Source organism: Portunus trituberculatus, chromosome 47 (genome assembly GCF_017591435.1).
Source record: "Portunus trituberculatus isolate SZX2019 chromosome 47, ASM1759143v1, whole genome shotgun sequence".
Lineage (NCBI taxonomy): Eukaryota > Metazoa > Arthropoda > Malacostraca > Decapoda > Portunidae > Portunus > Portunus trituberculatus.
The window spans coordinates 17,317,101-17,332,253 of NC_059301.1; the positions used below are offsets into that span (position 1 = coordinate 17,317,101).

General features: G+C 42.4%; 1 protein-coding gene across 14 annotated transcripts in view; it reads left to right on the forward strand.

Moving 5' to 3' along the window:
• The window catches only part of LOC123520769 (tyrosine-protein phosphatase Lar-like), a 924,035-nt gene that overhangs the window by 829,440 nt on the left and 79,442 nt on the right, over window positions 1–15,153 (forward strand). For all 14 annotated transcript variants that reach the window (XM_045283347.1, XM_045283346.1, XM_045283354.1 and 11 more), the window contains one exon: window positions 4,572–4,673. In XM_045283347.1, the coding sequence (XP_045139282.1) occupies window positions 4,572–4,673 (102 nt within the window). The remainder of the gene's footprint in view (window positions 1–4,571; window positions 4,674–15,153) is intronic.

Genomic DNA, 15,153 nt, shown 5'->3' on the forward strand with positions numbered 1-15,153 from the left:
AATGATTGTGTTTGGCCTCGGGGAGGCATTGTGAGCCTCAGGAGCGTATCGACGAGCAGGCAATGAGTGCCTGGAGCGCGTCGTGTGCAAACACTTCTCCTGCCGAGACGCCACTTGAGCCACCCATCATGGGGACATTCACATTCCACCGCCGCAAATAGCAATATTTAGAGCATGCGTTACATGCATACAAACCGCCCCTCCTGGAAGGCAATGGCCGCACTGCATCGACCAGACCAGTCTTGACCAGCAGCTGGCCTCTGAAGTCAGGTCTGATGGGCAGGGTTAGGATACCTGATGGGCAGGGAAGGGTGAAGCCAAGATATTGCTTGTCCCCTCCTCTTCCCTCCCACCGCCTCACTCTTGCCGCCATTCTTCATCCTGTATGGAATTCCTACTTAAGAAGGAAAGGCTGAAGCGTGACTTATGTACACCATGCTTAATATATTGGGGTTCAATACTGCCACACAAAGGTGCTTGTTCCATATTTTTTTTAAAGTTTGTTTTCTCTCATGAATACTGGGTCTTTTTTATCCATTTTTATTCGAAGACTAACGTTCTATAAATCTCTCTCTCTCTCTCTCTCTCTCTCTCTCTCTCTCTCTCTCTCTCTCTCTCTCTCTCTCTCTCTCTCTCTCTCTCTCTCTCTCTCTCTCTCTCTCTCTCTCTCTCTCTCTCTCTCTTCAGTGCTGAGTTTGCCCAATTTGGTCCACTCACATTACCGCCACCTCTCGCGGGAGCGCCGCCATACTCGCTATCAAGGGGTGATATAGGCTATATCTATCTCGTCAAGTCTCTCACTCTTTCCTGCCGCTCAGAATTTTGTGTTTCAGCCGACTTTCCTCCCGACCTCTTGAAATATGCAGTCGTTTGATTCTTCGACGCTCTGTGTCGCTTTTCTACCCAACGTTTTTATTTTCGTATATTTTCTTCTTTTCTATTATCCTCCTGTCAGGCCTTGAAGGTTTTATGATTTGATTATTGCTCCTAATGCTCAAAATTGGTTCTTTTTAGACCTGTTTTCGTTAGTTTATCGTGTCACTCCCTTAGGACATTATCAACAAAGGTCACACCCCCTGCCCCTCCCATCCCTCTCCCACTCGCTCCCTCCCGCACGCCTTCCGTCAACCACTTCCCCATCACCTCCCTCACTTCCCCGCTCCCACCAACGTTCATTCCCCACTGCTGCCTTCGCTCTCTCCTTCACCACCTTCCTCTTTCCTGCTGCAATATGTCCACCCTTCTAGCTTAGGACGCTTCTTGCTTATTTTTCTCCTCCTCCTCCTCTTCTTCCTCCTCCTCCTCCTCTTTTTTGTTTTTAGTTACTGTTCTAGATAGTATAACTTATTTTTCAATCTTTCCTATCACATCTTCGACTTTCTCTCTCCCTGTGGCCTCTTTTCTTCTTCCTTGAACCCTGATGTCCTTCAGCCTCTAACTTGTAGAATCTGTAGTGGTAGCATAGGCACACAGACAGCCTCGTTAGGCCCAATAGGGCTGTTGCTGTCTGTTCCTTCTTTGTATTCCTTTGTATTCTTCCTCCCCTCCTTCTCCGCCTCCTCCTCCCTCCTCGTGACCTCACCGTCTCTAGGCTGTTTTTCATGCTCACTCCTGAAAGTAGCAGAACGTGTGTCGCACCGAGAGGCTGCCTGTCGCCTTGCTGGACTCGTTTGAATTACTGGCAGAGTGAGGCATATGATTACACTTTATATCTGCCACACCCTAAAGCACCACCGCCAGGTCCCCGACACTCGCCTTATTTCGTTCCTGTGCATGCTCCGTCGCCTCTCTCTTTAGCCTGGTCCTGCCACACCAACCAGAAGTGGCCACGTTTTGCTATGACGAAGAAAAAAATAACAACAAATTCTTGGTGTTATTAATGTTTTGGTGTAGTAAATGGTTAGAATCAGCCATGATGCGCTGGTGGAGTAGGTGAGGGTGTCTTAGCTCCTGGTTTAATAAGTGTGCTTACCAATCAATACTCACACTATCAATTAATTTCCAAAGTAAAAACAGATTCAAGGTATTAAGGCTGACGTACGTGTGATGCAAAGTGTATGCCTAAATGGTCTCCATTATTCCAGTAGGGAAATGTGTCTCGTTGCGGAAGAGAGCATTGCCGCTGTCACGTGCAGCGCGGCATGGCGCGGGGACGAGGGCTGCGGGACCCTCGTGGACGCTCACCCGTTTGGCAATATGAACAGAAATAATGGAAACATTACATGAAAAAATGCGCGGGTGCGCACTACTGTGTAAAACTGCAGCATACATGTAAACATTGGGCGTGAGGCAGACTTCAGCGAGGCTGCGTGCTCACGCTGCGCCAGCACTCCAATAAGGCTAATTGTAGTCTTTTATTTAAGCACCATTTGCACCTGTTGCATAAAATGAGCTTTTTCAATTTCCTTGATTAAATATCTCATCTGCCGAGCGTCGAACTTTACTTAAAAAAGTGTTTGCGTCTGTCCATTAAGCTCTTAGAGAGATATTGCAAAAATATGATAATATTTCTACCATTTTTGAGAAAAAAAAATGTTGGAAATGTTTCACCCAACACTGTTAGCTAATAACTGGGAGCAGTGACCAGCCCTCCCAGAGAACCAGAGCATGTGGGCAAAAATAAATGAAGGTTTTTAAATTATTCACTTGGTATATGTTCCGTATGTATAAGCAAATATATTCAGTACAATTAAGAGATGAAACAACGGAAGCGTGCAATATGGATGCAGGAACGAGTTGATAATACCAGACGTGACGCGCACGCCGTGGAGAGGAATTGGCAAGGCAAATGACTTCCCTTTTGTGTGCGCACCACATACACATATGTATATATGTGCATATGTACATTTATCTGTGTGTGTGTGTGTGTGTGTGTGTTCTGTCTGTGTGTGGCTGGGTTATATATATATATATATATATATATATATATATATATATATATATATATATATATATATATATATATATATATATATATATATATATATATATATATATATATATATATATATATATATATAGATAGATAGATAGATAGATAGATAGATATATATATATATATATATATATATATATATATATATATATATATATATATATATGTGTGTGTGTGTGTGTGTATATATATATATATATATATATATATATATATATATATATATATATATATATATATATATATATATATATATATATATATATATATATATATATATATATATATATATACATATTTCATGAAATGGGCAAACCCAATATATGAATAATAATATAACCTAATAACCTAACCTAACCTAATAACCCAATTCATGAAATGTGCAATGGAGTGGCCATTTCATGAAATGGTTAGGTTATTATATTATTAGTTTATATATATTATTATTAGGTTAGGTTTATTTCATGAATTGGGTTTGCCCATTTCATGAAATGGGTGTGTATATATATATATATATATATATATATATATATATATATATATATATATATATATATATATATATATATATATATATACACACACACACACACACACACACACACACATGCATATGGCGTCAACCGGCAGCCGTGAGACTGGCCCTGCTGACGGGCAATAATGTAGCGGCGTGGTGGAGGCGTTGAGGGCGGAGCACCGCGGGCACGTCCTCGGAGGTGGTGGGTTAGCAATACATGCAAAACTTGGCCGTGGAGGAAAGAAGTTTGTGTTTGTCCGCCAAGTTCAAAGTTCTTGCAGACGACGATGCTCCGAACTTTGTCGATAAAAATATTATATAAAAAAGAAGGTTGAATAAGCATCTCATTTCGAAAATATTTACGTCCAAACTTGGTACTTTTGATGCCTCGTAGCTAAAATTGGATTATTTAAAGGAGGCTGAGCAGGTTATGGCTTATGAGGTACTGGTGTCGGGCACAGGAAAGGAATACCAATCGCCTGGGAAAAATATGGATAAAATGCAGGAAAATCTGTTCCGACAATGGCAGCATAATGAGAGCGTACCGTGGATGAGCGGAGCGAGTGGAGCGTGGCATGATCACCGTCCGGGCTGTGCCTCTTATGCTCATTACAGCCTTGAATGTGAGTGTTGAAGAGAAAAGAACCGATGTTCGCGGTGGTTCACGTTGTGTGTACTATCATTGTCTGCCCCATGCAGGCTACAGGCGTGCGCTCTCTAATGTATTATTATGCATTAATGTTGTAAGTCTTTCTGCACTGAACACCTCTCTCTCTCTCTCTCTCTCTCTCTCTCTCTCTCTCTCTCTCTCTCTCTCTCTCTCTCTCTCTCTCTCTCTCTCTCTCTCTCTCTCTCTCTCTCTCTCTCACACACACACACACAAACACAAACACACATTATCAATATTTTTACAATATTTCATTGCTTTTATGATTTTTTTTTTTTTCATGTTTTTCTTTACTGTTTGACGTGTATCACTCAATTAGATTTTCCATGTTCTTTTTCTTCACCACTGACTGACACGTATTACTCCATTACTCTGTCAGTGCGGTATTAGGTTTTGTATTTGCTTCAACGGTCTTCCAGTACTGACGGTGCCTCCTTTCTCCTCCCCCACAGACCTGACGCCTTTCACTGACTACGAGTTCCAGGTGTTAGCCGTCAACAAAATTGGTCGCGGCCCTGCCTCTGAGCCGGCTTATGTCACCACGGGAGAGACAGGTGAGTCTTACCTTGCGTGTGCTTCTCCACCCACTCTCACTAACTCATTCTCAATCTTCCAGCCGGTCTTGTATGTGTTCATGAGGAAGGTGAGTTCTAAACACCAAATAGTCCGTCATTTTCACTAATTCGTACACTATCAACCGGCAAAGTCACCACGCGTATGTTCGTTTGTGAGACCCGTCAGTCTTATCTTTACTCAGTCTTTCTTTCCTTTTTAAATGATTAGGGACGCAAATTTTTATCGTTATCTTGAACTTTCATTTTTGATAAGATCGTAAGGAAGGGATAAGGTTCAGTTTTGGTTCTTGGAGAGACTCGTTGTTTCGTTCCTGGTCATCCATTAGTTGCATCACTCCATCCCTGTGTCCCTTGCGTCTCATCATCTCTTCCTTCCTGCCATCTTCAGTCGTTCTTGCCCTAGTAATTCAAATATCGTTCACTAATAGATATACTTTTCAAACTCCTGGTGCCCTTTTTTTTCAGGAGGCATAAACATAGTCACCTCATTTCCGAACTTTTTAATGAGGCTTGTGAATGTTTGTCGTCAGCCTCTTACTCATTAGTGGGAATAAATCTTCCGGAAGCGCTTCAAAAATACACAGAACAAAGACTCAAAAGAACCTTTCCTGTCGTGACTTTTCTTTCCCCCTCGTTATTTTTCATCCCGTAGAAAAGAGAGCGAGAGAGAGAGAGAGAGAGAGAGAGAGAGAGAGAGAGAGAGAGAGAGAGAGAGAATGAAGAAGAAAAAAGTGGTGACGGATTTCTAAGCTCGAACTAAAGTTACCATAGGAGGAGATGGTTGTGATGAAAACTCTAATTCCTGCCATAACTTCTCCTTTTGTGTGTGTGTGTGTTTCACTGTTTGATCTGCTGCAGTCTCTGACGAGACAGCCAGACGTTACCCCACGGAACGAGCTCAGAGCTCATTATTTCCGATCTTTGGATAGGCCTGAGACCAGGCACACACCACACACCGTGTGGTGTGTGTGTATGTGTGTGTGTGTATTTACCTAGTATTTACCTAGTTGTAGTTTTACAGGGCCTGGACTTTATGCTCGTGTGGCCCCGTCTCCATATCTACACTGTGTGTGTGTGTGTGTGTGTGTGTGTGTGTGTGTGTGTGTGTGTGTGTGTGTGTGTGCGCGCGTGTGTGTGTTACCGTCTTAGTCAGCCTGGTCCTGTGTAGTTGCGTGCATTGTCCTACAGATGGAATTTGTAGCAAGGACTGAGGTTGTGTCTGGTTGAATGACTTTGACTATGAGGGTATTGAGTGTGTAGCTTTTCCACACACACACACACACTGGATTTGCCCTTGACGCAGAGGCTCATTATTCTCTCTCTCTCTCTCTCTCTCTCTCTCTCTCTCTCTCTCTCTCTCTCTCTCTCTCTCTCTCTCTCTCTCTCTCTCTCTCTCTCTCTCTCTCTCTCTCTCTCTCTCTCTCTCTCTCTCTATATATATATATATATATATATATATATATATATATATATATATATATATATATATATATATATATCTTCTTCTTCTTCTTCTTCTTCTTCTTCTTCTTCTTCTTCTTCTTCTTCTTCTTCTTCTCGTCTTCCTTCTCCTCCTCTTCCTCCTCTTCTTCTTCTTCTTCATACTCCTACTCTTACTTTTTTTCCACCTCGTCAATCCTCTCCTCCATCTTTCCCTCCTCCACCATCACCTACCTACCACCTCCCTCCCTTCCCTCTCTCTCACTCCCTCACTCTCTTCATTTTATTTGCTTTTCTTTTAAAGGAAGGAAAAAAAATCCAAGTGACTCTTTGTGACCTTTTTCTCTCCTGACGTGGTGGTGGTACCTTCGACTCTCATCCGTCTCGGCTCTCTCTTTAATCCTCTCAGTCAACAAGCGGCCGTAATATTCTCGTTTATTTTTTCCCGAGGTAGGACAGTGAGGCTAAACTGGATCCTTTGTGAGCAGACAGAGTACAGAGTGGATCCGTGTGAGGACAACAGGAGGTGTATGTGCTGCTAAGGGAAGAGAGAGAGAGAGAGAGAGAGAGAGAGAGAGAGAGAGAGAGAGAGAGAGAGAGAGAGAGAGGTTGTGTTAGCCCATATCATATCTATTTTTATCCTTGTGTTGAGTGTCTGTAAAGTTTTTGAGAGAGAGAGAGAGGTTGTGTTAGTTTATATCCTATCTATATGTTTTTATCCCTGCGTTGAGTGTCTATATAGTTTTTGAGAGAGAGAGAGAGAGAGAGAGAGAGAGAGAGAGAGAGAGAGAGTTAAGTTCCGTGCAGGGTGGCATCAAAGACAGTAAAAACGACAAAAACATAGCGTAAAGCTCCAAAGAAAAAAACAGCTCATGAAAATTTAAGGGTGAAAATGATTAATGAAGGGAAATATTTATGGGGAGTGGAAATAGTGTCTTCCAATTATCAGGGTGTTGCTCCAAATGTTAAGTGCGTGACACGGGTTAGGTGGAGTTTTCTGTTAGCACCACTTTGATGTTTGGTACAGGTGGTCACTAGTAAACATTGATAGGAGATGTTTTACCAGCGTTTTCTCCTCCTTCCTAGTTTTTTTTTTTTTCCAACGTTTGATTTATTTATTCATTTTTATGGTTTAGGTATAAGCGGTCACAGCATCAATGAATTCACTCAGTAAAAGCTGGCGTGGTTCTTTTCCTTTCCTTTCTTTTTTTTTCTTTTCATTTATGTCTTTAGATATTCAATGTAAACCTTCTCTGTATTTATTTGTTTGAGTGTTGCCATCTACAGCTTATCACTTAACTTAACACACACACACACACACACACACACACACACACACACACACACACACACACACACACACACACACACACACACACACACACACACACACACACACACACACACAGAAGGAAAAAGGGCTCAGAAGACCAAGCCAGCATCTCTCTCTCTCTCTCTCTCTCTCTCTCTCTCTCTCTCTCTCTCTCTCTCTCTCTCTCTCTCTCTCTCATTACAATATTCACTGCACTTTTTTTCAACTTGGCGTAGCAATTTATGCAGAAAAGTTCGTTATGCCACATTAAAGTTAATTGCAGTTTTTCTTAAATATGTAAATAATAAGAAGAAGCAGTAGGTATTTTATATTTTTTTTCTCTTATTTTTTTCCCACCAACGAGATCCTGAATTATGGCCACCGCACATCCCACCAGACGAGAGTGAGAGAGGTAGAAAGAAATGAAAATCCTGTCCACCTACTTAACTCATGAAATTAATGAAGCTAAACAGTCCATAAATCATCATACGTGGTGCAGCAGTGTGTCATTGTCGTGTTGTTAGGGAAGTGTGGGCGGGAAGGAGGGAGGTTGGTATGCTCCCTCACAAAGGAACACAAAGGAGGGATGAGCAGATAGCCTTAGATCTAGAGAGAGAGAGAGAGAGAGAGAGAGAGAGAGAGAGAGAGAGAGAGAGAGAGAGAGAGGTGGCCACAGGGAAGGGACACGACCTGCATAATGAATGTGATGTGTCTTGCCGTTCGTAATTTGTTAACTTTGCTTCAGCCTCCGCCTCTCCTTTTTTTCCCTCCCTACCTTCTAAACTTAATTAATAATGTAGTGTATGTTGATACTGTTTATGTACTCGTCGGTTGCACCTCCCCCCTCCCCCTTTCCTTCCCTTCACCCTTGTTGATGCACCCTATTCTCTCTCTCTCTCTCTCTCTCTCTCTCTCTCTCTCTCTCTCTCTCTCTCTCTCTTTCTTTCTCTGCTCTTCTTTTTTACTCCTCTTTCACCCTTATTGGTCGGTTCCCTGTCACTAGTATTTATCTTCCGCCTGTGGCCGCTCTCCTCTCCTCTCCTCTCCTCTCCTCTCCCCTCTCACTGATCTTTTCCTCTGAACGTTATCTCCTTCCACTCCTTTTCCCCATCCGCTTGGGTTTTCCGCTTCTCTCCTTTCCCTCCACCTACTCACTTCTCTTGCCAGTCTCTCTTCTTGCAGCTCCTCCTCTTACTCCTCTTCCTCCTCCTCGTCGTCCTCTTCCTCTTCCTCCTAATGTCACCTGTCTCTGTTTCTCCTCGTTGTGTTAGTGGAGGGAGAATTCACGCCACTATCTCTTGATCTTGACCTTTGACTTATTCCTGCTACATACTTGCCTTTCCAGTAACCTGTCCACTGCTCCCTGTACCTCATTGTAGAGTGGAAATACTTACATACAGTCTGTTTAGCTAATCTCTCGTGTTGTAGTGTTGGTATGTTACGTCGAGTTGAGTTTGGTTTAGATAAGTTTGGTTTGGATTCTGCTAGGTCAGTTTTGGTAAGGTTTGTGTCAGTTAGGTTAGGTTGTGTTAGATAAGGTTAGGTTAGGTTAGGTTAGGTTAGGTTAGGTTAGTTTGTGTTAAGTGAAGTTATACGTTAGGTCAACTTACACTAGTTTCGATGTAGTTACTTTTCGTTCGCATGGAGTAGGTTAAGTTAAGTCAGGTTAAGTTAGCTCAGGTTAGGTTAGGTTAGGTTTGGTTAGATTGGGTTGAGTATAGTTAGGTTAGGTTAGGTCAACTTCAACTACTTTCAATTTAGTCACTTTTAATTTGGGTGAAGTAGTTTAAGTACGGTTAGTTAGGTCAGGTTAGGCTTGGTTAGGTTTTGGTTAGGTCAGGCCAAACCAACACACAAGAAAGAAATAGAGGAAATGGACAGGAGAAACTAGGAACATACGAAAGTTATATACCATTGCTAACCGGTGTTCGTGCAAGTGGAGGTGGTGAGGTTAGTTAATGTTCGGTTACAAAAACAAAAAAAAAAAATTAAAGCGAGTAAACGAAGCGAAGAGAAAACTGAAACAAGAAAATTATATCCTTACTCGGTGGTGGTGGCGGCAGTGGCAGTGTAGGTGGTGGTGGTGGTGTCGGCAAGAGGAGGAAGAGGAAAGTGTATAAGATGGTGGGAGGTGATGCGTAATGGCGACGGCGAGCATTAATAATGGAGAATATTTACTCCTTTATTATTATTCCCGTCATAAAAAATGCAGTTAGGAGGCAGCGCTAATGTCCGCGTTGGTATGACTTTTATTACCTGCGGAATTTACGGTAATCCAGGGAGGAGGAGGAGGAGGAGGAGGAGGAAGAAGGAGGAAGGCGAAGAAGAAGGGGGACAGAAAAGGAGGAGGGAGAGGAGTGCGAGACCCTTCAACTCCCTGTGATGTTCTTTCCTCCCTTCCCTTTGTCTTCCTTCTTTTCGTCCTCCTCCTCCTTCTCTTTCTCCTCCTCCTCCTCCTCCTCCTCCTCCTCCTCCTCCTCCTCCTCCTCCTCCTCCTCCTCCTCCTCCTCCCTCTCCTCCTTCTCTCCTCCTTCTCCTCCTTCTCCTTCTGGTGTCTGTTCTTCCTATGTATTCCTATGTATTTCTCCTCCTTCTCCTTCTTCTCCTCCTCCTTCTCCTCCTCCTCTCCTCCTCCTCCTCCTCCTTCTTTCCTTTTTCCTCTCTTTCTCCTCCTCCTCGACTTTCTACCTTTTCTCACTCCCTACGTTGTTCATTGTCATCTAATTCGGTTTTTCTTAGTCATTGTTCCCTCTCTGCTTCAAGTTCCTCATCCGTTCTCGTCTTTCCTCTTTACTTCCTCTTTGTGTGTTTAATGTATTCCTTATCCTTCGCACCTTCGCCTCTCATTCTTAACCCTCTTGTTCCTACTTTATTCTCGCGTGTTTCCAGTTCTTTCTCTCCACTCGTTTTCTTGTACGTACATCTCTTTCGCACCTTCCCTTCTCTCTCTCTCTCTCTCTCTCTCTCTCTCTCTCTCTCTCTCTCTCTCTCTCTCTCTCTCTCTCTCTCTCTCTCGCTCTCCTCATTCACTCCTTTTCTTTACATTCCTCCTTTCCTTCCTGTCTTTTTTTTCAATTTTCCCCTCCTTCCTTTCCTTTCATTGTCTGTCTCCCCTCTTCTTTCTTCCGCTGTGCTCCTCCCCTCTTTCCTTCCCCTTCCACTGTATCTCAACCAACCCTACTCTTCCCCTTCCTCTCTTGTGGTTCCCTCTCCCCTCCCCTGCTCGCCCTTCCTACATCCTCCCTGCTTCCTTTCCCCTCAGCAGACCCATAGACCGCGCCACTCTCCCATTTATCTCCTAATTTTGTTTTCGCATTAATTTCTGGGCCTTGGCGTGTCTCTGGGTGGTGAACGGCTCAGGGAGGTGCTCGGCGCGGCTTTTGCCCAGTGTCAATATTATCATCAGCGTTTTCACCTCTTACGTTTTTCTTATTTTCCGTTTTCTTTTTTTCTTTCTTTTGATTTTTTTCTCTCATTTTTTTTTTTTTTTTTTTTTTTTGGTTACGTTCGTCTTCCTCCTCTAACCTGATCCTGTTTTGCGTATCCCTTGTTTTTCTTCCGTGGTTTATTTTCTTTTTCTTACTTTGCGTTCTTCTTCTTCTTCTTCTTCTTCTTTTCCTCTCTCTTTCACTCTCTTTTTTTTTATCTTCTTCCATTACTTACGCATACATTTTTTCTCTCTTTTTTCTTTCTTTTTTTGGTCTATCCGTCTTTCATTTCATTCTTTGCTCCTCCTTCTCCTCTTCCTCTGACGTCGTGTTATTGGTTTTATTTTGTACAGCTTCTTTATTTCTTTTGCTTCTTTCTTTCATTCATCCTCATCCCTTCCGCTATACTGCTTTTCTCCTTCTCTCCCTTCGGCCGCGGTGCAGCTGCCTGTCTACCTGTCTGTCTGTCTGTACACTCCTGCAGCGTTGACTTGTAAAGCAGGAAGGAGAGAGAGAGAGAGAGAGAGAGAGAGAATATGCGTCACAAAGAGGGCTTCTCCTCCTCCTCCTGCTCTTCCTCCTCCTACTGCTGCTGCTTCTCCTCCTCCTCCTCCTCCTCCTCCTGCTGCTGCTGACAGAGGGAATGTGCGGCGGGGTAATCTTTTCTTGCAGGTGCTGTGTTACCGACGAATGTCTTCTATTTCCTTCAAGGCATGTCTTCTGCGTCCCCGGCAATGCGAGCTATTATTGAGCTTTCGTGGCGCTCTCCCTCAATACTCGTAGCGCCGCCACAGCCGCCGCGCCGTCCCCATCCTTTGGTTATGCGTCGTTTGCTCCTTTATTTTGGCGGCGTGTCTCAGAAATAATGGGTTTCAGACTCGAGTTTCCTCTCCTCGGCGTCAGATGTCACAAGGTCAGGTCCCTTCAGAGGTGCTTGTGTGTGTGTGTGTGTGTGTGTGTGTGTGTGTGTGTGTGTGTGTGTGTGTGTGTGTGTGTGTGTGTGTGTGTGTGTGTAGCCTCAAGACAAGTAAATCAGTGAGCAAGATGCGTTCATGTTTATGTTGTGGAGGTGAAAAACACCAGCATATGTGTTTTCATATCTCAAGAATTTTGATTATTTTCACTGTATCACTTCAACTTGATTCCTGGTAAAGTTTTCTCTTTGTCCAATATTTGTTCTTTTCTAAAAAAAAAAATGGGTATTCAGTTCAATCTTTATCATCTTCTCGACAGCTGAGATTGTTCTGTTCTGTATGATATAAACACAAATTATAATTCAGTTCAGTAATGTTAATGTCTATATCTGATTCATCTGATATACTCGCTTATCGCAAAAGAGGGAATTTCACCCTCAGTCTTTTATCTTTTATCGTTTGTGTCACAAGTGTGGTCAGGCAAAGATGAAACAGATGGTAAAATGTAACACAAGTAGTATTCATTCATGACGAGTGAGCAATATTGGATTCAAATGAACTTCACAAACACCATTCAGTCACGGATCTAATCCAAGTGCAAGGAATTTCATCTCCCTTGCATCAAAAAGCACCATCCGAACTGTCAGGAACATTTAAAAATTGACAGAACACATTTGTGAAATTTCACATGCAATAGTGAAGTGTAACTTTCAGCAGAATGACAATTTCAAATGGCAGTTATTCGTTTGTAGATAATCTGAAACATGTGTAGCAGTGTAGTGAAGCAAATTGAGGTGTGCAGCTGCAATATGCGATTTTGTGTTCAAACTAGTTACCACAGTTTTATTTTTTTAATCTGAAGAGTCACCAATTTATGTCCGTCTCACGCAAATCAAAATATTCCTGTGATTAGGGACACCAGAGGGAATGTTTTTTGCTCACCACGAAGTGGATTTGTCACGTATTTGAATAGTTTGAGGGTACCACAAGGTTTATGAAAAAGTTAATTTATTATTGTTTAATGTTATGAGAAGCGTTACTAGAGACAGGCCCAGCATAGGTCATGTCATATCACTGAACCCCTGCGACACAATTCCTTGCGTTGTGCTGTGGTAAAGGGTGTTTGTCGCCCACTAGCATATTATTGTCTCTGGAGACAATAATATGCTAGAGTCGCTTTGAATCCTTCTAAGCAAAGACACGCCAGCGTAATCTTGTATTAGTCGGTGACCACTTACACTGTAACAAACTCATGCCCCAAATGAATCACCGATCAGTGTTGAGCAAACTGTGAAGCACCAAAGACTGTTAACAAAGCTTGCATTAGCACTGACTCAGCACTTTTCCTGTATACTCAGCATCGCGGATTTCAGGTTTGCACTCTTCATGACGCAAACTTGAATGACGCAATTATTATTCTTTTCATTTAATTTTATTTTTGAACCGGGAATTTTAGGATGAATTGAAAGCTTAGTTTGATAAAAATGAAAATACAACGCATAAGAAAAGCAAACACATTCTGATGAATTCATGGGAGCAAAATGGCATCGGTTGTCGTTGTCAGTGTCGTTCTTACAGTTTTACTGAAGCTGTAAATTATTGTACCTTTTCTGATACGTTTTGCAGAACTTGTTTCACACAGTAAATAAGTTAGCGTGTTATTTCAATCAGTCCAATGTTTCATGTCAAACCATCAAATGAATAACATACACTCCAATTCAATATTTGAAAAGAATAATTTCAATTCGATTGAAGTTCACCAGTTTTCCAAACATTTTCATGCTTGTTGCTGCTGGAGCCGCGTCTGCACAAAACGACGTTGCTGTCGTCAGGTAATTCATGTGGGCTTGCACTTTAATTTTAATGTTCCCTTGACGAGTAGGGTAATGCGAAGCAGGTACACAATTTCGTCAGGTCTCTTTCCTCTGGCATCTCGTTAGAAAGTTGCAAAGATTCGTGTGGCTTCATTTTGATTATTTACACCAACTGTGATCGTTTGTCCCGTTCAAATGAATTTATTATAATAGCGCTACATTGTCTTCGTTCCTTGTGTTCAGAGAAGCTCACGAAACATAAAGTAAGCATCGTGAATTTAAAGTTTCGATGAGTTGAAGCAGTTAATTACCAATATATCACCTCACTGACGCGTGAGTTCAATAGAGTGAGGGAGTTAGTGGCATTGTGGGATTATCTGTTGCTTTGTCAGTCCGGCTGCTCCCGAGGTCATACCCAGATCTCATGACACAATAACAAAATTATTAATCTCCCTCATTCTGTAACGTTTGTGAGATTGTCTTTACAGAGCACCCAAAGACTTATTGAAGGCTTAATGTGCATCACGAAAAAGTTTTCATTGATTTGGTTTTCGAGATTTTTGATAACTGAATGGGAAGTGATATTAACATGGCATCAGCGTAATTATTCGCTGTCTGTAGTATTAGGAATTGCACCTTCCTAAACGTTATAATTAATTGATTGCATATTATCAACCATGGGCGTGCTCGTAAATACCTCCCCACTCATCAGATTTGCTCTTGTGTTGTAACTAGCGAGCCAATCACAGTAAGTGCTTCGTTTGATGCATTTCTTGTCATTCTGCGTGCAAAACCCATCACGGTACAGCCTAGAGTATTAGCTAATTTGCAAGTGTTTCAGTTGTTTAAGTCAAAAAGCACAGGGAATTTTTATGACTATGAATGCATTTAAAAGTGAACTGCTTCATGTTAAAAACTCCACAAAAAGAGTAATTGATATCATTTTTCGTAGTATTTTGTAGACTACAGAATCACCATGTATGTACACGTATGTTTGTTTCCTATATAGCAGATGGCAAGAAGAAAGAAAATACAAAAAAAAACTCCATGATTGCTAAGAGAGAGAGAGAGAGAGAGAGAACGTCCCTTAGTTTGGTTACCTGGCTTGAAAATATTGAGTGGGAGCAAGAGACGGATATGTTAGAGTAATGTTAGGGGTTAGCGAGACAGTGTTTTGAGGCCGAGGAGAGTGATTGACACACTGTATGGAGAGGGGAGTGTTTTGGGTACGGGGCTCGCTCAAACATTCCACTGATTTCTGAAGGGGGAAGTGTTCTCGTCTGCCGCACTGCCCGCGTCCCCTTCGCCCCGCCTCGCGCTTGGCTGCTTCTTGACCCTCCTGACGGAGAGTCTTGTGTATCATCCTCATCCTTCCCCCACCACTACCAGTACCACCAATATCACTACATGCCCTGTCTCTCTCTCTCTCTCTCTCTCTCTCTCTCTCGTTCTTATAGTCCTGCACTGCCTGTTTTAAGAGGTTCAATAGGACAAGTTTCAGCCTCAGCCCTCACACACCGCGATCCTAGTCAGTTTTACCCTCTCATTCAT